This window comes from Centruroides sculpturatus, unplaced genomic scaffold, assembly GCF_000671375.1.
Source record: "Centruroides sculpturatus isolate CEXI.00-Female unplaced genomic scaffold, Cexi_2.0 scaffold17, whole genome shotgun sequence".
Taxonomy (NCBI): Eukaryota; Metazoa; Arthropoda; class Arachnida; order Scorpiones; family Buthidae; genus Centruroides; species Centruroides sculpturatus.
Genome location: NW_019384462.1, coordinates 613,154 through 638,823, shown reverse-complemented (window position 1 = coordinate 638,823; position 25,670 = coordinate 613,154). Strand labels below are relative to the sequence as shown.

Genomic DNA, 25,670 nt, shown 5'->3' with positions numbered 1-25,670 from the left:
TCTTTGGAGTGGTGAAATTTTTTGCAGACTGTTTGTTGAAAAACACTGCATCAAGCATCTCTGATCATTTCTTTTATTTCTGATATTGCAGTTATGACAATTAGAAGCATGCTGTTTTCATTATTGAATAATTTGTTTTATTTTATTTTAGTCAGTATTTATCAAAATATCACTTCCTATAATTTGAATAAGTAAAATCTTTTACTTATTCAAATTATAATGTTTAAGACAATATGCTTAATTGCCTAGGCCATCTGTAGATTTGTTGTTTCATATTTTTAGTTTAATTCTTTTTTTACTGTAAAAATATGATAAATTTTGAAAAATCTGAAATCTTGTTCTAAAACTATTTCAGTCCTAAAGATGTTCTCATTAATTTATGAAATAGAATTAGGCATGATTCATATCCAAAGAAATTAAATATTTAGTATCTAAATGTTATATAGGGTTTTTTCATTATTAATGACTCCTCTTCTTATGAACTATGAGAGGTTTCCTAGAAGAGAAGAATTTGCCCTGAATATACTTTTATTGCCTATTCTATTATTAGACAGTATGCTGTATTGATTTTTATATATTGATACTTTGAATAATTTTTTGTTTTAATTAAGTGTGGTCAAGAAAAAATAAAATTTTATAATTGCATCAGAATGCTTGAAATTTCTAAATTGATTGATAACATGTGGTAACCATAGGTCAGTTTAACTTACTGCCTTACGTCACTAATAATTGATATTAGTATTCATTATTAGTGATGGTTTATGACTGTATATAACTTGTATTTTTTGTCAAAGTTTCTTTATTTAACTTAATAAAATAGAAATTTTCAAACACAGTGAAGAAATTTTCTGACTTGTTTATCACTCTCCAAAATATTACATCTTCTTTTTTAATGCTATTTAACTTTAGAGTACAGCTATCAAGATTTTGTTTAACATTGTTAAATAAAATTTTGATATCTGTAACTTTCCAGCTTGTGCATTTAATATTAGTCCATCAATTGGAAATCAGACATTTCTTTAAACTTGAAACCATTGTATTAATGCTTCATCCACTTTTTTTATTTTTGACTCTGCCTGGTGGCTCTAAGTAAACTTTTTTAATCATACCCATCTCACTACTTCACCATTCACATTGTGAACCTGGTCAGGTGGTGAGACAGGGTCCAACATATCAAGAACAGCCCACTTGTGAAAATTCCTGAAGTTGCTTGCCTAGATTTGATGCCAAGTCCCCAGAGTAGTAGGCTGATGCTTTAACTGCCTTGGCTAGCCAATCTTCTTGACATTTGAAAATTTTTTTAATATCTAGATGCTTTTTTCCAGTAGTTTAAATAGTCGTGTTTATTCTCTCACAGTGAAGACAAAAAGTTAATTTTTTGCAACTTTTACATTTTTTAATTTATGCTCTAATTCTCAGATAATTTTGATTTTATTTTCATGAATTGAGAGGCAATTTCTTTTGTTAGATGACATGCTTATTGGGAAAGAAGACTGAAAATTGAATGGTAAATGTAAAGATAGTCATAAGTCATAAAACATTTTTAACATAGTTTTTGATAATTCAGTAAACGGTTCACTTAGCTAATACTGGTTTTTCTCACTCTTTATTTACTACACAGGATAAAAGCTTGCTGATATATATTTGAAATAAACTCTATAATACAAATATTTACATGAAAATATGCCTTAACTGAAAACAAAATGAAGATTTGCTTGCAATAACCACAAATTCATAATAACTGTGCTTGTAACAATTGAGTTTGACTGTATTTAGCTTTATTAAGCTTAACAATTTCTAAAGCATAATGAAATATTTTGAAAAAATATGTATTTATAAAACAAAATGTAGGTTATCAAAGATAGTTGATAGTAAATTTTAATTTACTATTTTGTAAATGAAATTCTTATTAATATTAAAGAATGAAAATGAAGTAAATGAAGATAATTGATATAAGATATATCATTATAGAATATCTTATATCTATATTTTATTGATTAAAATATTAAGAATATTCTCTAATATGCATTTCGAGTATAACATCTGAAAACTGTTGAAATAAACACATCAATTTCAAATTTTTTAAAGTTTTTACTCAAATAATGATATGAAGGCATTACTAATTTATTTTGTAATTTTTGGATTACAGTTTGAATTATTAAGTCATTATGGAACAGAGCACTATTGTCCAATTAGTGTGATCAGGGTATTTGGCACATCAATGGTTGATGAATATGAAGAAATGGAAACAGCAGAAATAAGTCATCATATAAGTGAAGATGATGATGATAGATTAGGTAAAATATTGAGATAAATACTAAGATAAATCTATCTAGTTTTTTGAAAAATTATAGTTTTAAATTTATTAAATATACAAAAATATATTATTTAAATCTAGATCTTCCGTTGACGGAAGAGTCAAGTTCTTCTCAAGATTTATTTGGTAGTGCTAGAGATGCAGTTATTAATATTATGAAGAAAGCTGCTGAAGTACTTACTAGAGATCAGGAACAAGAAAGTAAGAAAAATAATAATTAAATTGACCAAAATCAAATTTTATTTGTTCTTATAATTTATAAAATTTTAAAAATTTGTTTAAAATTTTTATGCCATTTGCTTGTTTCAATTTATAAATAATTAAAATTGATTTGAATATAGTCTGTTACATTATTCTTTCCTCTTCGTCTATAGAAATTATATGATTAATTAATTAATAAGTACAGAGTACCTTGATGATATATTAATATAAAACGTTTTCTAAAATCATATTTATTATGGAATTATAATAATAAAAATTTCATTTATTATTTGTAACAGATGACAGTCAAAGATTGGGACAGTTACTTGATACACATTCATCTCTCCAATTAGATTGTGAAAGGTTTGTACATGTAGCTTATATATAAGCAGTAACTAATTTTTAAAATATTAGTGTAATATTGATTCCAAAAATTCTTTTAATATACTTTTATTATTAACAAACTTTTTTTGTGTTGTGAATTGTGTTTAATTTATTCTTATGCTATGTTGAAGAGGATAAATATCAATATTTTTTAGTTTGGTAAAAATAAATAAATTGATTATAAATTTATTGATAGCTTAAATAAAATCCAATCTGTTTTATATTGTACTTTGTCTTTTACTGATAATTAATTCAATATTTTACTATTGAACACGCTTAATGTCACATTCAGAGTTTCTAACAAAAACATATTATCCAGACCATGGTATTTATACAAATTTTACATAATATCAGAAAATTGGTAATATAAATCAAATTTTTTTTATAATAGTATGTACTGTATTTTAATCGTAAAACTATATCTTTATACTTATGTCTTTACAGCCTGAAAAATTATTTTTTTAATGAATTTTGGAACTATTTGTTGAGTTGCAAACATTTGGCATGTTTTTGTTGCATTTTTTAAAATCTTACACTGCGTTTTATGCTCCAACTGGGTAAAACATTGTTTCCTTATCTTTGTAGAATAATTAAATATTTTGGTGTTGTAGCACTTTTAATATTATTATTTTTTTGTCATGACTGTCATTGCTTAGTATCAGGTTAAAAGTATCAGATTTATTTGACACTATAGTGAAAATGATCTCATCTTTGTTTAATGATCCAACACATTCAGAACCTTTATTAATATCCACAAATTTTTTGAAATTAGAGTCATTAAAAGCAGTTTGATATTGTGTTTTCCATTAATCTAATCAACCATTGTTAACCATAAAACTATTAGTTTCAAGGTTCTGAGCAAAGTTTTATATTTTCTCATGTAAAATCTTACCAGTAATTGTAATGTTAGTGGTCATAGGTTTAAAAATTCATCAATACAGTATAATGTCAACATGATCTATCTTACTATAACATTCTTTTTTGATTAGCACTCTTAAAATGCCCATTTTTTGCTGTTTTTCTTTAGATTTGAAGATTTTACATACAGTTGATGGATTAACAGAAAATATTTTTGTGACAGTAGAAAATGTTTGTTGAGGATGATCATCACAAGTGACAGTGCTTCCTAACTTAATTTTTTCACACTTAATTCTGTATGTTTCCCAAATGTTGTAGTCTATTTGATGTGAAGCCACATTAAAAAATTATTTATTTAATTTCAATTTACAGTAATGTTGTTAAAACAATAATTGCCACTCCAAATATAATAAACAATGAAATTAATTCCATTAAAAAATAAATCGATATACTGTATAACAATAATAAGTAGACAAAAATAAATACATTTGATTAAAAAAAATAGATAATGTAAAAGTATAAAATTCAGTGTTATAAAATATTTTTCTATAGTAGGATTTATACATGCAGTATTCTAGATATAACATATTCTTGGTGTTGTTGACAGATTTATAAAAATGGCAGAAAAAGGATTTATTTGAAGTATTAAAATAACAGAAAGGAACATGAAGGCAAAATGATTTACTAGTGTTTACAGATTGGAATTCTTAAGTTAATTTAATGTGAGGAGAACAATCCATTAAAGTATTTATATGAACAAATTGTAATTTGCTTCCATATGCAAATTTTGTCATGTGACATTACATTCCTCTGCACAATTGTTTTTTTTTTTTAAATTTAGTGAAGTGAGCAAATGCAAACACTTTTATATTAATGATTTTCATGATATAAAGTGAAATCTGGGTATTAAATGAAATGATATGTGATTAAATGTATTTTATTTGTATATAAAGTGACAATTAGTTTTTGAATGATTGTGACATTGAGTATTGCTATCAGGTGAGGTGGTAACATAGAGTTCAACTGTAATGGTTAATTGATATTAGTATTTTAATTTCAACTTTTCCAGTTTAAACAAAGATGGACAACTTGGTTTAAATTTGAACATATTATTAACTCATGACTTTTAAATTAAGCTATTATTTTATTGATCTGGTATTATATAAGGAAGTAATTATAATGTATTTATTTATAATTGTCTTGAAAATAAAAGCTTAATTTTTTTGTTTTTTGAAATATTATTGAATACTGAAAATAGAAATAAGATAAAGATATTAAAAAAAAATATATTTCTTAAAGAAGTATTATTACTGTATATTGTTTTATTAATATATTAACCTAAGCATCTCGCATGGCCTGGTCAGCTATAATGAAGATGCTGCAATTAGATAGAATTTTGTTATGGCTAGGTAATGTAATGGCATGTAATATATACTGAATATATTGTTAGATCCAGTGATAATGCAGTATATCTATCTTGTTGACTGGTCACAACACTTATACATGAATGATCTTCCAAATCTTTAGCCAAACTTAAGATTAAACTGTCTGATTATTTTCTGAGTTATACTGTCCAGATTATTAATCTGGAGCAGTAATTTGAATCCCATTCCAGGTGGATCTTTCAGAATTTCCTAAATTAACTAAGTTATTTAAGAAATTAAAGTATTAATTATTGATGATCACTATTTAATTTCTATATAAAATATTTATTTTTAAATAAATTAACCTTTGTACATTTTAATTTTTAGGTTTTTGAACTGTACGACCAATTTGACAGTTACAGATACAATTTCAATGCCTTCTCCTACATCATTTATTCCATATTTGGAATATTGTGAATCTTGTTCTTTTCGTGTGGATAACTATCAGTCACATGTTGATTCAACTTCTTTATGTCAGTTTATTTTCGTTCTTTTTGGACCAGTAGTTTTTGAAAACTTCTGCAAACAACAACAACAAACATTATCGTCAGTTGGCGTATCACAGTTGGAAAGTAGTGTAACATCTACAACTACAGTAACAGAAAAAGATATTTTGGAATCCAAAGCAAAAATGTCATCTACAGACAAATTTGAAAGTAAAGATTATTCACATTCCACCAATTCTGAAATGGATAGCATGGATCTCTGTACACAAACAGAAAAATTATCAACAGATTATGAAAAATTACATGTCCCAGAAACTATGGATGATCTTCAAAAATCTATACAACCAACAAAAACTATTCAGACATCTAGTAAACCACATAAAGAATTGCATACTGAAGAAGCAAAAGTTCATGACAAATCAATTTCTGAAAAGTCAATGAAAGAAGAAAGCAAAAGCAAAAAGCCTCCTCCTAAAACTATTGATGAACAAACACATACAGTAATTAGTACTTCCGAATTACCAGTAGCTAGTGAAGTAATCACTGAAAGTATACAGCCATCTGTTTCAGAAGGAAGCAAATCTGAAACTGTAGATACAGTTATTACCAGTGTACAGAATGATACCGACACATCAACATATCAAGCAGAAACAAAAGATTCTTTAGAATTAGCTACTCCAGTTTTACAACAAATATATGATGGCTCATCTACATCTCAAGATATACAGTTCAGTAAAGATGAAATTGAAAAATATGAAAATGGAGGGTTAAAAACAGAACCTATTTTTGTCGGTATTCCAAGCCCACCCGGCCAAAAAGAATCCGTATTTATGAGAATGGGAAATCGCATCAAAGCTTTAGAATTGAACATGTCATTAAGTAGCCAGTATTTACAAGAACTGAGTCAACGGTATCGACGGCAGATGGAAGATATGCAGAAAGCATTCAATCGTACTATTGGTACACTTAATGATACAGCACGCAAAGCTGCAATTAGAGTAAGTATATAATTAAATTAAACAATAAGCAGTGTTTCAATAAAATGCAATATTTTGAAATTTAAAAATATAATTTAAAATAAAATAAAAGTATGCAGCAGTAATATTATGTTAAAAGATTTATTTATTCAAATAGTTGAGAAAGTATCTTAGTATAAACTGTCTTAGAACACTTTCCACTGGCTTATTTATTACAATTATTGCATGATTTTGATGACTTATTTGACAATTTTTATTTATTCAAAAAGAAAAAACAAAATAGTGTGAAAATGTTTTTAGAATAGCTAATTATTGAACTCATTTTAGCAAATATGTTTCTCTTAAAACATTTTTTCCACTAACTTCTTATATACAGTTATGAATTTAATATTGTGAAAATTAGAATGTAATGAAATATAATGTAGGTTTTTTTTTTGTTGACTCTTGTATAGAATTAAGATATCTTATTCTGAACACATTGACTCCATTTTACATTTTTATTACAATAAAATATGAAACTATGAGCACTTAAGTTTTGACTCTATGGAGGACTTATCACACACTATTGACATTGTTAGAGTAATCACACAGAAGTGGATAGACACTGGTTTTTTTATAAGTTAGCCCTCATAGTTTTATATTGTAACATAAGGACAAAAAGCAAATCACCAATAAAATATTAGTTTCAGTCCAATAGAAAGAAAAACTGTATATTTTATAAATCATTATCGAATAAAATTATTTTTGCAAGTTTTTGTAATGCTGACTCTTCTAATTTTTTTTTCTCATAGTTCTTATGAAACAGCTTTTTTTTTTTTTTTTAAATTTTTCTATTGGAGAACTTGAAATGAAAATGAGCAATTATTTATTGTGACATTGTCACAGTGCTGGGCTGCAATTTTTTTTCCTTCTTTTAATTCTTAAAAAGTCATGCAACTTCTAGTCTAGACTGGAATATATGTAGTTAATCGGAGCCTCTGCCCCTTAAACTTTTCATATTTGGTCTTGATTTTCATCTATCTAACTCCATTTTCAAGATTAACAAAGGACAGATGGACTGATGGATGGACAACAGTGGGAATGTATGCCTGCAATTTTAAAATTGCAGCCCAATTAGTAGTTATTTTTATTTTTTTGTCAAAATGTATTTCTACATTTGTGATGCTCAAAATCATTAGAAAAAGAGATTGATTGGAATTAGGCACATCCATTTAAAAGATGTTTTGATTTAATATCAGATATACTGGAAAATAAATATTTGCTATTATCCTCTTTTTGATGAACTGGTCCTTATCAGCAAATTTTATAAGTACAATAACTTTTATATCTGAGAGTATATACAGTATAAGGGTGGATCAATAAATAACTAGCCACGTTGTTGCTTTTGGCTAGTTATTTATTGATCTATCATTAAATTATTTAATTTATGATTACTCATTTTGATATTGATGATATATTTAGCAATATAAATTCAATAATGATTTCAGATCTATAATTTCATTTTGATATGGTTATTGTACTAAATGAATGATGACTTAAATTTTGTTTTCTTCTTAATTAGAAAAAGTAGTTAAATGACTCAATTTAAAAGTGAAATATGATGATTAAAATGTTGTCAAACTCCTCACTTTTTCCCATCTTGCTCTAAATTTAAGTTAAAATTACACTGAGAAACATTTGATTAAGTTATTCTGCAATAATCTACATATTATTTTATTTAGAAATATAATTATCATTAAATGGATTAAAATACATTAATTCTGTATGTATGTATGTATGTATGTATGTATGTGTGTGTTTGTTTGTTTGACTTATTATATGATGGCTTTTATGTTGAGGTAGTATTTGAACTTGAAAATTTTTACAGGATCTGCATCAACAAGAAGTAATTGGTCAACTTCAAGCCGAAATAACTAATCTTACTAGTGCTGTCGATCTGTTGTTAAGAGAGCGACAATCTGCACATAGACAGGTAAAGAATTTCCATTTATTTATTAAATTATTAGGTTATTTTAAGAAATGAAACTTCTGTTACAAAATTCCATAATGTGTTAATGAAAACAATAATTGGTATCCATAATATAGAGTTTATAAAATATCTTTATTCTTAATTTGAAATTTCATATTTAACAAAAAGATTAAATTAACAGATGTAAATGTAATCATAACATGACTCTCTCATCTCAAAACTATATTTCCATGACACTTTGATTTAAATTATTGTAAAGTAGTGGCAGTACTGTGAGATAATGTTGTTAAAGTATATAAACTTTATATATTTTTGTGAATATCTAATAATACATATACTTCATTCAAGTTTTTTTTATTTATTAAATGGAGTTGTCAATGATGATTGCCTAAAAGTGTCAAGTTGTTCAAGAAATATATGGAGGATATTGCTATATCAATGCAGGATTTGATGCAATAATGATGCTTAAATTGCATTAAATTATGTTGTATGATAATTAAATATGTGTTCTTCATTTATAAAAGAAACATACCAAATGTAGAATTATCCATATAAAATTTAAATATTTCCTTAGCTTGACCAGCAAATACTGAAAAGAGAGAGATACTTTCATGTTCAAATTTATGATGTGCAAAAGTTGATAATGTTTGCAGTGCTCTCTCTCTCTCTCTCTCCCTACAAAAAAGTCTTAAGTGATCAATCTACTTGTTAGACATCTACAACTGTTAACTTACAAATTTCAATTAATGACAACAAGACAATATTTTTTCTATTATCCTTCAGTTGCATACATTGCTATATTATAGTTAATTTTTAAAAATAATAATATTTTTTTATTTTATTTACAATTACTTGAACAGAGGAAGTATTTAGCTTGTTGATTGACCAATTAAAATTAGTTTGGAGAGACAGTGATTTCAAATTACTGTAATCATAACTTCAGCAATATGTCTACATAAACTGTTGACATAATTGATAGTATCCTTATAAGCCCGATTCTTTAAAAAATATATATATATATATATATACACTCACTGCCAAAAGTTAAGCATGGAGCAATAAACTGCGAAAAAATCGACAAATACAGCTGTGATTGACACAAAATGCAGCAGGACAGTAGCAAATATGTTTATGCATGAAACAACACAGAGAGTTACATAGAAAAATGAAAACAATATTGAATTTTCATAAAGTATAAGATGAAATCATATTGGAATCATTAACAAAACGATGTTTAAATCCAAAACAAACAAACAAAACCGACATTAGTAGGGTAAATGGTCACCCCTTATCCTTACACAAAGTTTACAGCGTGTAACCATGCCTACCATGAGGTGATCAATTACTCCAGAGTCAAATAAGTGCCATTCCTCCTGTAGAGCAGTTTGCAACTATGTGAGAGTGGCAGGGGGTGGGAAACATGCACACACAGCACGGCCGAGGGTACCCCAAAGATTCTCAATGGTATTGAGGTCTGGCGAATACGCCGGCCAATCCATACGCGCTATTCCTTCACTCTCGAGGTAGTCGTCGACGAAGGCAGCTCTATGGGGTCGTGCGTTATCATCCATTAAAACAAAAGCAGGACCAACTGCTGCAGCATACAATTTCACAGTGGGTTCGAGGACTTCATCCCAATACCGGACAGCCATCACAGAACCCCCTCGATACATGTGCAGGTCGGTGCGATATCCCAATGAAATGCCTGCCCACACAATAATGCTTCTACCTCGGAATGCGTGATGCTCGATGATGTTCTGGGGTCGATTGCGTGTGCCTTTTTTTCTCCACGCTCTTACACGTTTGTCATCTGGCTCCAGGGGAAATCGCAACTCATCCGTGAACATAACGTTGTCCCAATCAGACACAGTCCAATTCACATGTTGCCGACACCACTTTAATCGTGTGCCTCTGGATTGGACGGATAGTGGAACACAAACTCGTGGTACCTGGGCGTACAGTCCGTTCATGTGTAGCCTTTGGCGCACAGTAGTAGCAGATATCGTTTTACCAATGGCTGCTGCAACCATCGATGTCACACGTGTAGAGGTTGCTCTTCGATTCCGCTTGGCTACAAGAGCAATATAGCGATCTTCTGCAGGGGTCGTAACTCTTGGGTGACCGGCCACAGGTCTTCGGACAACTGTTTGGCTTGTTTGGAATTGTTTTCATAACCGTGAAATGACGGAATGATGAACGCTGAAGAAAAGAGCAACATCTGTGATTGATTGTCCTGTTTCAAGGCATCCCACACACTGCCAGCGCTCACTGTCTGTTATTCGTCTTCTGGAAGTCATAGAAACACGTCAGTCATGCACAGTAATTGTACAACAGTTCTCCACACTTTTTCTCGGCACTTACATGCAACTCCTCTCACACTTCAGAAGGCTGGCTTCTTATACGATTGCCTGTTTTGCATATTTCATGACACGTAACCTTGATTGATAGTAACGTAACATATTTGCATACTTCCACCTACCTCTGCAGTGAATTGCAGCCTGTCAAATGCAGATTGCTTTCCGGACATGAACATTTTCTGCTCCGTGCTTAACTTTTGGCAGTGAGTGTATTTACACTGATTTTTCAGTTAGCCAAATGTTTTATTATGTGTAAAAACATCTTTGGTTTTTTTAGGTCAGCTTCAGTTAATTAATTAAAGAAAGTCTCATAATGAGAACATCAAATGCTATAGAATCAAACAACAGTTTAAATTCAAATTAATACATAAATGTAAATATTGAAATACTACTAAAAATTAATCTAAATAAAACCTAATTACAAAATAAATGAATAAAACTAACCAAAAATAGCTTCAAGTCATACATTAAGATTATAATGATATAATGTGTTTATCTTTTGAGTAATAATCATCAAGGAGTGAAATGGTCATATTAATAAACAGTGATGAGCATGTATAATTAATCAAATTGATTGATTATATGTGTGATAAAAGAGAAGAAATTTCTTGTATCTAACAAATGTGGCCAAAATTTTATCCAATTCAAGTGAACCTTTAACATTAAACATATTTAGATAATATATGAATAAATATCTGCTCTAATAGTCTAATGAGAGGTTAAAGTACCCTTCATTCTAAATTCCATTCTGCTAATGATGTATTTGCAAAATTTTCATTTCTGCTAAGATATGAAAGAAAGCAGTATAAATTTCTGTTTTTACAATTTGGTGCTGAGAACTTTGCAATTAAAAAATTTACTGATCTTACATTGATAAATTATTAAAAAATCTTACAAAAATTAAAAATTTAATGAGTTTATATTCAAAAACTGGAACTTTATTGGTTTTTATATTTTTCCCCATATTTTGTATTTTGCTGCTGATAAAATTCTTTTACAAGTAAACCAAATTAATGAACATAACAACAAAATTAGAACATTCTTATGGTTATAAGAAAGAATTTAATTCAAAATTAAAATAGTTTGTCATCTTCAGGTATATCTTTAGAAAGAACAATTACGGTCAAAAATGTTAATTTTATTAAATTGAATTCCATTGGAAACTTAATTAAGGTTATTGTGTTCATTAAAATTGTCTTATTTAAGAAGAGAGATTTTTAGTAAAGATGTGAAACAATTTTATTCATAATGAATATAGTCATATTAACTGCAGATATCTTTGCCTATATAAATTAACTGGTTTTTAATGTTGTCTGAGCCACTAAAAATTTTCAAACAAATTTTTTTTTTAAATTACATAATTCTTTAAAATATCCCAAAATAACTTTTTCATTATAATGACAATGGTATTTTCTATTTTCAAAAAAATTGATATTTGTCAGAAGATATTACAAAAGTCATAAAAATGTGATCTTTGAATATTGTTTATTGGAAATGAATGTCCATTATTTGGATTAAAAATACATAAAACAGAATACAGTAAATTTTTTATTGTATTTTATTAAATCAAATAATGAATAACTATAAATTTCAGAAATTTAATAAAAGTTTGTGTAATATTAAAATTATTTTCATTCTCTATTTCATTTTCAAATAATATATAAAATTGAAAATTTCTGTAATACTTTTTAGTATTACAGAAATTTTCAATATTGTATATATTTCAACATATATATCAGGTGTGGCCAAACTTTTATCCCTTAGGGGCTACTTTTTTGGTAAAATATAGTCTGTGGGCGACTATGAGTATGGGCAAACAATTTTAGGATTTTTATATGTGCATGCGTTAACATTCATTTGCATTGTTCATCGGATAAATACAAACAATATGGGTACGTTGCACAGACAGTCTATTATTGTAAGAATAAATTATTGTATTAAGATTTTTAAACATTAATTTAAGTGAAAGCAAATTGTTCAACTTTAGTTTCGTGGGCTACTTTCAAAACCTTTGCGTTTGACCGGTTGACCACGGTCTACGTGTTGGCCATCCCTGATATATATCATAATTCTATCAATAGACTTTATGAATATCTTCACTGAAAATATAAAATAATAATAATAATAATAAAATCATTTTTTAGAATTTAATTAATCTGTTATTTTCTAGATGCTGGAAATGCACATTTGTTTAATGATTATCGAAGCAATTATCATGGTTACAGTTTTATCTCTCTGCGTGCGAAGACTTACTCAGTCCATAAATCAGATTCCGCCTGATTTACATCCATCAGAATATGTTTCACGCAAACTAAGTTCTTCGCCTCATCGAGGAAGAAAACGTAGTGCAAATGATACTCAGTCATCTGGTATGATTTTTTTTAAAGTGTACTTTTACTGAAAATTATTCTAATATCTTTATTTTTATATAAAACATTTGCTATTTTAAATATTCAGTTAAAGTTACAATGAGATACACTTCTATTGGCCGTTTATACTTAATTTGTTAGTAAATGAATTTTATATTTAAAAAATTACTATCAAATATTGGAGATATTTTTAATATATAATGAATTAGTTTTTCAGACAAATTAATAAAATTTTAATTTTTTTTTAAACATTTAAAGAATTTTTGCAATATCAATATTAATAAAAGTATATTTCCTAATGTATTGAATAAACTAGAAATTCTTATTATATAACTGTTATTAATGTCATTTAAATCACATAAAATTTATACAGTACAGTACCTGTTTAAAATATTGCTTTATATAGAAGTATGTGCATTAAACATTTGCAACATATTTCAATATCAATCCATTTACTCCAAAGATATTGCAAGTTTAACAATTTATGGATAAAGTAATTAGAGTTAGCCAGAGGTGCATTATCCTATAGGCAAAAAGGGCAATTGCCTGGAGTTCCCATAAACAGGCAGCCTCAAACAAGTCTTTTATAAACTTGTTATTGTAGTAAGAGTATTGAAATTTAAATTTGGGCTATATATGAAGACCTTAGATTACCAGTGTGGCACAGGTGCGGTGTGCACTAACACAGTGCAGAAGTTGAGTTAAAAAACGAATGAGGATACCAGGAGAAAATCCTCTGAAGAAAAATGTTTGAACACTATTAATGGGTTCTCATAATTCAAATTTGCCTGGGTTGCATGAAGCTATAATGCACTACTTGAAGTAGTCAAATTTTCAATAAATATTTTCTAGTACCTGTCTTAATTCCGTTGACAGAATTTCACTTGCACATAGCTAAATAGTTTTTGATAAATTTATATCACATGTTTTATTTTAATTCATATTTAAGGTGTAATTACATAATTATTATCTTTATAAAAATTATAACTGTTCTGTTACTTTGTAATTATAAAATATAGTTTACTTTATGAATTTTTCAGTTTTTTTTTTAATTTAAAAATTAGTTTTATCCTTAACATTCATGACTAATTTCACCTTAAAAACATTTTTTTAAAATTAAGGTTGTCTGCCATTATTATATTTTATCAATTAACATTATTATAAATATGTATTTCCATGAAATTTATTTAATATATTTTAATAATTTCTATTAAGTTTTTTTTTATATTTAAATTTTTTAAATAAACTTAACACAAAACTTAATCCACTGTTAAAGTAAATAGTTAATAACTGTCTATATTAATTTCTTACATTGTGAATAGTACATGATGAGACTCAAAAAGCCATCAATAAATACTTTCTAAAATGAAATTATTCAGTAATAATTTAAAAAGATTTTTTTCTGGTATCCTTAAGTAAATTTAGAATCAAACAGTTTGCCACGTATAGTCTTTTATTATTATTTAATTTATTAAACAAAAAACAAATTATTCAATAAATATTATAAATATAAAATTATACTTTTCCAATATACCATGTTTATTCAAATAATCTGCACACCTCATTTTTTAAGATACTAGTTATAAAAAAAGGAAAAAAGACTTTAATTTATTACATATCTAACAAATTTTACTAATTTATAGTTGTAACACAATAGTAACCTTACTCTTGCCATTTTTTAGCATTTGAAATGTAGTGTTTTTGTTTACAAGTCCATGTGGTATTAATAAATAAAAATAGAGGGGAAAAATGTGATGCTGGTGTGAGTGGTGTCATTATAGATCTCTAGTGGCAAAAATTGTAACTATCTTTGAAACTATGACTATTGTTTTCCATGCCAAGATAAATGTGCTTACAAAATTTTATTGATCATTCTCTAACAGTTTTAAGATAAATACACAGTGTCTATAATTAATCACACAAAAACATTTAATAATGTTTCTCGTAACTATCGACTGTAGACATTCATTATTATTAAGCAGTCATTCAGTTGATAAGCAAAATAAGCACCCTGGACTTAGTGGGTTGTGCCACCGAATTTTGTCACAAGTTTTTGTAAAAAGTGTGCAGATTATTTGAGTAAATACAGTATTAATAAATTGACACTTATAAATTTATAAAAGTGGTAAATTTCTGTATAAAGTGGTATGTTATATTTAAAAATAAAAATACAAATACCCTTCTTAGTAAAGAAGTAAGCTACTTTAACATTTTTGAAATACATATTAAACAACAATAATTATTTATAAGAATTTTGTTTTTTTTTTTCTTGATAAAATAGACTGATTGCTTATTGCTTGAGCAGGATTGGAAAGTATGTATTTAAAGTGTGATAGTATTTGTTATGCATAACAAATACTATATCACATAGTTTCTTAAAATTTGTTATTTGAAATGTAAGTGTAGTTAATATAATTAATTTCCTGTTATATTTTGCTTAGAGAACATCTTTCTTTAGTGTCCAGCAGTAATCTAGTATATTTTCATTCCATTTACCCTGTACTGTTTTTTCATAGAGAAATGTCCCAATGCAACTTCAGTATCATCAATGACATGGAAGTTCTTAGGTAACAAGTCTAAATGGGAGTTTAAAAATGTATTTTAGACTACTATTTAGGAAAATATTTTGATTTTTACTACTTCGGATTGTATACTGTTTCATAGTAGAATCCTTCCATATAATTTTCTAATACTTTGAAAAATTGCCATACATGAGTTTTTTTCCTCTAGTCAGCTAATTTTCAAATTGTTTGTCATATAGATAAATAAGTGATTCTTGTTTTGGTCACTGAACATTGTTGTTTTTTTTTTTTTGAATGATAGAAAAAAGTCACCATTATTTATGTTTCCAAGTTGTGAACAGAGTAAAATAACAATTACTTTGAAATTGATACAAATATAGGATTACTTTTTGTAATGAATACTGTTGAGAGGACATTCATATTACTAGCATGAGCCGAAGCTTTCCACAGATGGGTATTTATTTCCATTATGAGGAAGCTAGCTAATTTTTATGTGATATTGATGTTTAAGGAATTTCAAAAGAGAATGAACCTTATTACAATATGCCAGACCATTTTCCGATGATACTGCTGATTGCTAAAATATATTTTAGTGCCTTAGCAAAGTAAACTCCACCATTCAAATCAATGCTAAAATTTTTGCTTGCTTTTTTGACAAATTTGAATCATGAACAAGGTAATTTAAATTTTGTTGGTTATTAAATGAAGTTTCCAAGGATGATCCATTTGTTTCAAATGTCAGGTCCTTATCAAATTGTTACTTTTCCTATCCCAAATGAATGTTATTGGCATCATCTGTAGTTATATTTTCTGGTAGTTTCAGTGTGGGATTGATCTTATTGTTGGTGATAAATTTAAATGTTTCATCATGTATTTAGACTTAGAAATAATAAGTCTGATATATAAGAAGTTCAGGTATTTCTGCTTAATAGTATTTNTGCTTGTTGCTGGATTATCCTGACAGGTTACGTGATCTTCATTAATAATGTTAAGTGTTTCTGTCTGTTGGATGTATTTGAACAGCAACCTATTGTTTGATAAGTTCAAGTGTTGTTTGTGGAACAAGGTTGTTGTATATAATTGTTCTTTTTTGATCGACAACCCTTTGTTCGGTGACAGTGAGGTGAGGATATTGTTGTGTGAATCTATGGTGTAGTTGTTGTCTGTATGCTGTCATGTTTGTTTCGAGTCTTGTGATTGCATAATAAGTACGGATGATAAACTCGTTCATTTCTGTTGTCCATTTCATCCATTGGCGTGGTTTTCCAGCCTTTGTGGTCTGTGGATGCATTGCCACATAAACACCAAGGCTAGGTTGATTCCTCACATATGTTGAGGGCATTGCAGTAGCCACCGGTAACCAAGGGAGACTGCGGCCTATTTTTCGAACGTGAGCCTCTGCCTAACCCACGAACGCAAACCTTATTAACCTGGGCAATGTCTGAGCCGGCATCACACTTTGATCTGGTTACTACCATAATAATTATCTCCACAGAATGTGGGTGTGGTCACTCTTAGCTTCATTTCTCCCCATAGACCTTACTGGCATGGGTGTCCCTACCAGGAGCTTGTGCTCCAGCCTGCATTGCTCTATGGTTCAGTAAAATTACTGGGCTCTTCCACCACGACCAGGTGGTGACCACGGGAGAGTTATTATTATCAAACACTACTGAAACTTAAACTTATACTAACTACATAATTGTTTCAAATTACTGTATATTATCTACTAATTTAAGAACAATATTAGGTTGGATTGTTTAATAAATATTTAGAATAAAAAAAACTAAATACAGTAGAGCGTCGTTTATCCAAATCAATTGGGACTGGGATTGTTTGGTAAATCGATATTTCGGATAACCGATTATGTACAAAAATATATATTAACCTATCTCGTGTTGCTTTGCGTTGAATTTTCGTCGATGTTAAGCCTAACGAAGACTATTGTATCGTTAAAAATTATTTTTCTATTTTGTACAAACAAAATAAATATATTGAAAAATATAAAAACAATAAAAAATTATACTTCAGAAGNTCAATCCATTTACTCCAAAGATATTGCAAGTTTAACAATTTATGGATAAAGTAATTAGAGTTAGCCAGAGGTGCATTATCCTATAGGCAAAAAGGGCAATTGCCTGGAGTTCCCATAAACAGGCAGCCTCAAACAAGTCTTTTATAAACTTGTTATTGTAGTAAGAGTATTGAAATTTAAATTTGGGCTATATATGAAGACCTTAGATTACCAGTGTGGCACAGGTGCGGTGTGCACTAACACAGTGCAGAAGTTGAGTTAAAAAACGAATGAGGATACCAGGAGAAAATCCTCTGAAGAAAAATGTTTGAACACTATTAATGGGTTCTCATAATTCAAATTTGCCTGGGTTGCATGAAGCTATAATGCACTACTTGAAGTAGTCAAATTTTCAATAAATATTTTCTAGTACCTGTCTTAATTCCGTTGACAGAATTTCACTTGCACATAGCTAAATAGTTTTTGATAAATTTATATCACATGTTTTATTTTAATTCATATTTAAGGTGTAATTACATAATTATTATCTTTATAAAAATTATAACTGTTCTGTTACTTTGTAATTATAAAATATAGTTTACTTTATGAATTTTTCAGTTTTTTTTTTAATTTAAAAATTAGTTTTATCCTTAACATTCATGACTAATTTCACCTTAAAAACATTTTTTTAAAATTAAGGTTGTCTGCCATTATTATATTTTATCAATTAACATTATTATAAATATGTATTTCCATGAAATTTATTTAATATATTTTAATAATTTCTATTAAGTTTTTTTTTATATTTAAATTTTTTAAATAAACTTAACACAAAACTTAATCCACTGTTAAAGTAAATAGTTAATAACTGTCTATATTAATTTCTTACATTGTGAATAGTACATGATGAGACTCAAAAAGCCATCAATAAATACTTTCTAAAATGAAATTATTCAGTAATAATTTAAAAAGATTTTTTTCTGGTATCCTTAAGTAAATTTAGAATCAAACAGTTTGCCACGTATAGTCTTTTATTATTATTTAATTTATTAAACAAAAAACAAATTATTCAATAAATATTATAAATATAAAATTATACTTTTCCAATATACCATGTTTATTCAAATAATCTGCACACCTCATTTTTTAAGATACTAGTTATAAAAAAAGGAAAAAAGACTTTAATTTATTACATATCTAACAAATTTTACTAATTTATAGTTGTAACACAATAGTAACCTTACTCTTGCCATTTTTTAGCATTTGAAATGTAGTGTTTTTGTTTACAAGTCCATGTGGTATTAATAAATAAAAATAGAGGGGAAAAATGTGATGCTGGTGTGAGTGGTGTCATTATAGATCTCTAGTGGCAAAAATTGTAACTATCTTTGAAACTATGACTATTGTTTTCCATGCCAAGATAAATGTGCTTACAAAATTTTATTGATCATTCTCTAACAGTTTTAAGATAAATACACAGTGTCTATAATTAATCACACAAAAACATTTAATAATGTTTCTCGTAACTATCGACTGTAGACATTCATTATTATTAAGCAGTCATTCAGTTGATAAGCAAAATAAGCACCCTGGACTTAGTGGGTTGTGCCACCGAATTTTGTCACAAGTTTTTGTAAAAAGTGTGCAGATTATTTGAGTAAATACAGTATTAATAAATTGACACTTATAAATTTATAAAAGTGGTAAATTTCTGTATAAAGTGGTATGTTATATTTAAAAATAAAAATACAAATACCCTTCTTAGTAAAGAAGTAAGCTACTTTAACATTTTTGAAATACATATTAAACAACAATAATTATTTATAAGAATTTTGTTTTTTTTTTTCTTGATAAAATAGACTGATTGCTTATTGCTTGAGCAGGATTGGAAAGTATGTATTTAAAGTGTGATAGTATTTGTTATGCATAACAAATACTATATCACATAGTTTCTTAAAATTTGTTATTTGAAATGTAAGTGTAGTTAATATAATTAATTTCCTGTTATATTTTGCTTAGAGAACATCTTTCTTTAGTGTCCAGCAGTAATCTAGTATATTTTCATTCCATTTACCCTGTACTGTTTTTTCATAGAGAAATGTCCCAATGCAACTTCAGTATCATCAATGACATGGAAGTTCTTAGGTAACAAGTCTAAATGGGAGTTTAAAAATGTATTTTAGACTACTATTTAGGAAAATATTTTGATTTTTACTACTTCGGATTGTATACTGTTTCATAGTAGAATCCTTCCATATAATTTTCTAATACTTTGAAAAATTGCCATACATGAGTTTTTTTCCTCTAGTCAGCTAATTTTCAAATTGTTTGTCATATAGATAAATAAGTGATTCTTGTTTTGGTCACTGAACATTGTTGTTTTTTTTTTTTTGAATGATAGAAAAAAGTCACCATTATTTATGTTTCCAAGTTGTGAACAGAGTAAAATAACAATTACTTTGAAATTGATACAAATATAGGATTACTTTTTGTAATGAATACTGTTGAGAGGACATTCATATTACTAGCATGAGCCGAAGCTTTCCACAGATGGGTATTTATTTCCATTATGAGGAAGCTAGCTAATTTTTATGTGATATTGATGTTTAAGGAATTTCAAAAGAGAATGAACCTTATTACAATATGCCAGACCATTTTCCGATGATACTGCTGATTGCTAAAATATATTTTAGTGCCTTAGCAAAGTAAACTCCACCATTCAAATCAATGCTAAAATTTTTGCTTGCTTTTTTGACAAATTTGAATCATGAACAAGGTAATTTAAATTTTGTTGGTTATTAAATGAAGTTTCCAAGGATGATCCATTTGTTTCAAATGTCAGGTCCTTATCAAATTGTTACTTTTCCTATCCCAAATGAATGTTATTGGCATCATCTGTAGTTATATTTTCTGGTAGTTTCAGTGTGGGATTGATCTTATTGTTGGTGATAAATTTAAATGTTTCATCATGTATTTAGACTTAGAAATAATAAGTCTGATATATAAGAAGTTCAGGTATTTCTGCTTAATAGTATTTTAGACAACAAAAGGTATGTTGTGTGAAAGCTTATATTTAAGCAATTAAACCTAAAAACTATTGTGTAAAATTTACTAAAATATGATCCCAAAACTCATTTCAATTTTCTGCACTGTGTTTAAAATAAAACCTGAAGAAAACAAAATTTTACTTAACGCATGTTTTTTTAAAGCTTGGCACACAACAGATATAACAAGAAAGCCTTTGAATCGGTTATACACTTTTTCAACATAATCGGCTTAATTGATGGAGAATTATGAATTAGGAGTAACGTGATATCTTGCACACAATTTATAAAACAGTATTTATGTTGTTACATGTCTTGAAAAATGTCTTCTGTGTTATATCCAAATTTCTAGTAACCAGTTTAATTTTGTTAATGATACAAATTCCATATGTTTATCAACAAATAGTATAATACTCTTATATTCTATTATGTAATCAAAAATTTTAAGACCTATAGAGAAGTTCTGTGTTTCTTGGATTCAGCAAAAAATTGTGCAGGAAACACTAAAAATGATGATATGACTGGAAAGTGTCATTAATCATTTTCAAATAAACTTAAAAGGAACAGTCAATAGAGAAGTAATTGCTGTCATCAAAAAAAAATTTTTTTTATATAGAACCTTTGCAGGAGTTAGTATGTTCAGTTTATCATAATTATTTGTCTGTTAAATTCAGAATCTTAAGATTGTGAAAAATTACTATATTCCATCTGTGTATTTCCACACAGTTTAAATATATAAATAATACAAACATTCTTATGGAATGAACATATTTGATATTTTTATTTTTGTAAAACAATCTGAAATGTAAGATATAAATCTAAGTATTTGTTATATTTTATATTATTATTGTTAATTAATTAATGTATATAATAATTTTGTTAATGATTATCATCATATTTATTCTTTGCTCTTCCCTTACAAGCCTGTACTAATGGAAAGCAGATCCCTCCCGAGGGCTCTGGGTAAGGGCAAGGGTGTAGTTATTTCTTTAATGTATAATGCTTACACACTATGAATTTTTAAAAAATATACGATGATGATTTTTATGACAAAATTTTAATAGCCATATTTTTTTTTTATTAATTTCATTTTCATTGGAGAAAATTTCATAAATATCATCATCAAAAATTTACTTAACGATAGATGCACACTTAGTAATTATTATTTTTTCTTTGGTTTAATTATATTTTGCTCCTTTATTCAATTATTATTATTTATTTTGTTCCTCAAATGAACTTACTATATACAAAACTAGTGTAATTAGCAGTACCTTTGTTAAGACATTGTACTGTACAATGTCTTAATATGATAAACATTATTATTTTTATGTTAATAGAAGTAACATTAGATTTATTCCATACAGAATATTTACTAAGCATTGTCACAATGTCAGGTTGTAATTTTTAATTACCATATTTACTTACGTATAAGACGATCTTGAAACCCCATCTTATATGCAAGTAAATATGGTAATTTTTAATTGAAAAAAAATCACTTGACTTCCGGTCCAAACCAGAAGTTTGTATATATGTTAGTTGGGTCTCTGGTCTCCAGTCCCTAATCATTTCATATTTGTTCTGAACTTTAATGTACAGGGGCAAGACACCACTATACATCTCCTGCTAGTTATCTATCTGACTCTGTACTTGAGAAAATTTTGAGTTGAAATCACATGATTTCCACTCTAGTTTATGTATGAACTTCCAGTCTGGACTGGAAGTTCATACATAAACTAGAGTGATATATAACATTTTTTGAAAAACATTACTGATTTAATCTTGGGTCTCTGAAATCATTGCTCAGACATTTCAGGAATCAACATCAATAAGAGCCAATGATTTGATACAAATACCACAGTGTTACATTGTGTTACTGGTGTTTTTACCAAATAGATATGCTATATGAGTGCACTGCTTTGGCCCTTGTTGTTCTTTATCATTCATGAAAACATAAACTGCTTTAAAATAATTCAAAGACTTACTTATGGCCTCTATCACTCATTCAATTTTGATTGTTATTCCCAAAATCAAATTTTCTCAACTACATAATTTGATACAAAAAATAACAACAAACAAATAACTAATGCAGAAATTATTTTTAAAATTATTTATTAAATTATTTTAGGTCTGCAATTTTCAAATTGCAGACCTATACATTTCCACTGTCCTTCTGCCCTTTGTTAATCTCAAGAATGGAGTTAGATGAAAATCAAGACCAAATGCAGAAAGCTTAGGGACCAGAGGCCTAGATTAGTTTATCTATTTTATTACGTTATACTATCAGTTATTCTGTAACATAATAAAAATATGTTCATAATCTTACATCATTTATTAGAATAGGAACTTAATATGAAAATTTTAGTGATAAATGACAAACATTCATCAGAAATATTCTCATTTTTCCATTCAAATATATTTAGACACTTCTTGTCAGCAGTTCAATGTGTGAATGGTATTCAAATTGATATGCAAAATTATCGCTTGATTTTATTTATCTCTCTCACTTTTATTATTACTACTTCACATTTCAGACAGATAACTTACTGCATGGCCATCTATCAAGACCCTTGGGATATTTTTATGGAGAATTTTGTCTTTATTACTATCTATCTTTATCATTCTGCCTGGTTCCTCAGCAAGTGACCTGCCTTATTTGAGTGTTAACTAATTTAGTCAGAATATTGAAATCTGTTTTATCATTAAAGTACCTCTTTCCTCAAGTTTTTTTATATCTATATTCCATACATTTGAAAGATTACTTTTATAAAGCAAAAAAAAAAACATTATTATTACAAAAGTACAGAAGGTTGTGTTTCACTGTTACTATGAATGAGTTGTGTGTGAATTCCTTTCTCCACCAGTGATTGTGCTCAATTTGGAGACTGTCTTCGAACAGTGGTTCTACATCTCAATTTCTATTGCAGTATGAGAAGCTTGATCGATTCCCACTCCTCCACATAGTTTTCTGTAAGGTTGCTAGTTCCTGAGACTGACATTTTCATTGTTGAGGCATCTGATTATTATGTCTGAATATGGACTGTTTCTAATGTTTATTGGGTAGTAGGTTTATGAAGGATACCAATGCTGTACAGAATGAATGTCCCAAAATATGCTTCAGATAATAAGCTGAATTAAATTTGGCATCAGTTGCAACTTAAACTGGAATTTACCATTGTAAGGATAACCTGCTGAAAACTTTCCATACATTCCACTAGTATGTGGAAAGAAACAAGTCTAAGCATGGACTATTTTCAACTAACAACAAATTTCTTCATACCACCTGCAAAATGGCACTTGTAGAGTCATCGGTAATTTGTCTTCCTTTCTGCAACATGCCGAGCTCTGTGTGTAACAGTGAATCAACATTCAGATGATCTCAGGATACAGAATGTTGTTAAGACACAATATTCTCCTTGGCAAGTGTAGAAGTCTAAATTTTAATTAGACACTGAAAGGTCCTATCTTTACTTAGTTCATAAAATAATAATATTACAATTTCAGTTAATTTTAAATGAAACTGATAAAGTGCCATTGCCCCAGCAAAATGTCAGTCTCAACATTAAAAAGCAACCATTATCAGAAATTGTGAAGATAATTTACAGTTCAGTTGAACAAATTCTGATAAAATTTATTCTTTTCGACACGAACAATAAAAAGTGGAAATGCAATAAATGTTCCATTTTGAGTACAATAGACTTCCTTCTCCTATCAAGCAAAGATGGGTCTGACATCCAATTGTAGAGCAGTTTAAAAATTCATTTTTAGTGACCATTCTACTGTACTCGGAAAATAGAAGTTTAAGAACACCTAATCCTTTAGATGGGTGCTAGTTTGTACTGTACATTACATCAGGAAGTGTCTATGGTGATGCCAGGTTTGGCTACTTTAAAAATAGAAACTAAATTTGGCATACTCTTTTGGCACCAAAAAATATTTTCTATTTTTTCAATCTTCAAAATTACAGATTTCTTTTAACTTTGTTTTGTTTAACTATTCTGATATATTGCTCCACACTTCAAGGGTGTAAATTTCAAGTAAATTGTTTTATCTGTGATTATGGCTCTGTTGTTTTCTAATATAGTATGGTTTGTGCATGTCTACCAATTTGTGTTTCTTTGCAAGCTCTTGGTGTATTATATTTGCTACTTGATTGTGTCTATGTAAGCAATCTGTCTGTGCCAAGAGCTTGCACCCAGAAGTGATGTGTTGTATAGTTTCTGGCATAATGTGACATTTTCTGCATGTGTCATTTGTGAGTGTTGTATCTTTGAGTATGTGTTTTCTGTAGTTTTTAGTATTTATGACCTGATCCCGTATGGCAATCACAAATCTTTCCATCTCCCCGATCTAACTAGCTGTTTTGTCAACAAAATCCTGGGCCAGGTCATAAGGAAACCNAATACTCTCTCTCTCTTTAAAAAATGGTTTATATTAAATATAAAGAGAGAGAATCTTTTATTCAAATTTAATTTATTTATCGCTAATTAAAATGATTTTTAAATGGTAATGTACGCTTAAATTATAATAAAATTAAATAAAGATTGATTTTGTTATTTAATTATCTTACATGTTAGTTTAATCTTTATTCATGATATATTGCATGTAATTCAGTGGTATTTTATGTAAACTGGTATGTGATTTATTTATTTATTTATTTAAATTATTTTGGTAATAAATAATATAAATAAATAAATAAATAGAACTTTACACAATGTTAATACGTACAAAAATATTTTAAAATGATTCAATTTATTAAAACGTAATGTAAATTATGTTTATTTATGAAATGAA

At 28.0% G+C, this 25,670-nt stretch overlaps 1 protein-coding gene across 4 annotated transcripts in view; it reads left to right on the top strand.

Moving 5' to 3' along the window:
• LOC111620888 (SUN domain-containing ossification factor-like) overlaps positions 1-25,670 on the top strand; it is a 48,738-nt gene that overhangs the window by 18,494 nt on the left and 4,574 nt on the right. For 3 of the 4 annotated variants that reach the window (XM_023362900.1, XM_023362902.1, XM_023362901.1), the window contains 6 exons: positions 2,150-2,297; positions 2,399-2,518; positions 2,818-2,881; positions 5,512-6,628; positions 8,475-8,579; positions 13,104-13,302. In XM_023362900.1, the coding sequence (XP_023218668.1) occupies positions 2,150-2,297; positions 2,399-2,518; positions 2,818-2,881; positions 5,512-6,628; positions 8,475-8,579; positions 13,104-13,302 (1,753 nt within the window). Of the gene's footprint in view, positions 1-2,149; positions 2,298-2,398; positions 2,519-2,817; positions 2,882-5,511; positions 6,629-8,474; positions 8,580-13,103; positions 13,303-21,802; positions 21,843-25,670 lie in introns of all 4 variants that reach the window. The other variant, XM_023362903.1, reaches the window with a different exon arrangement.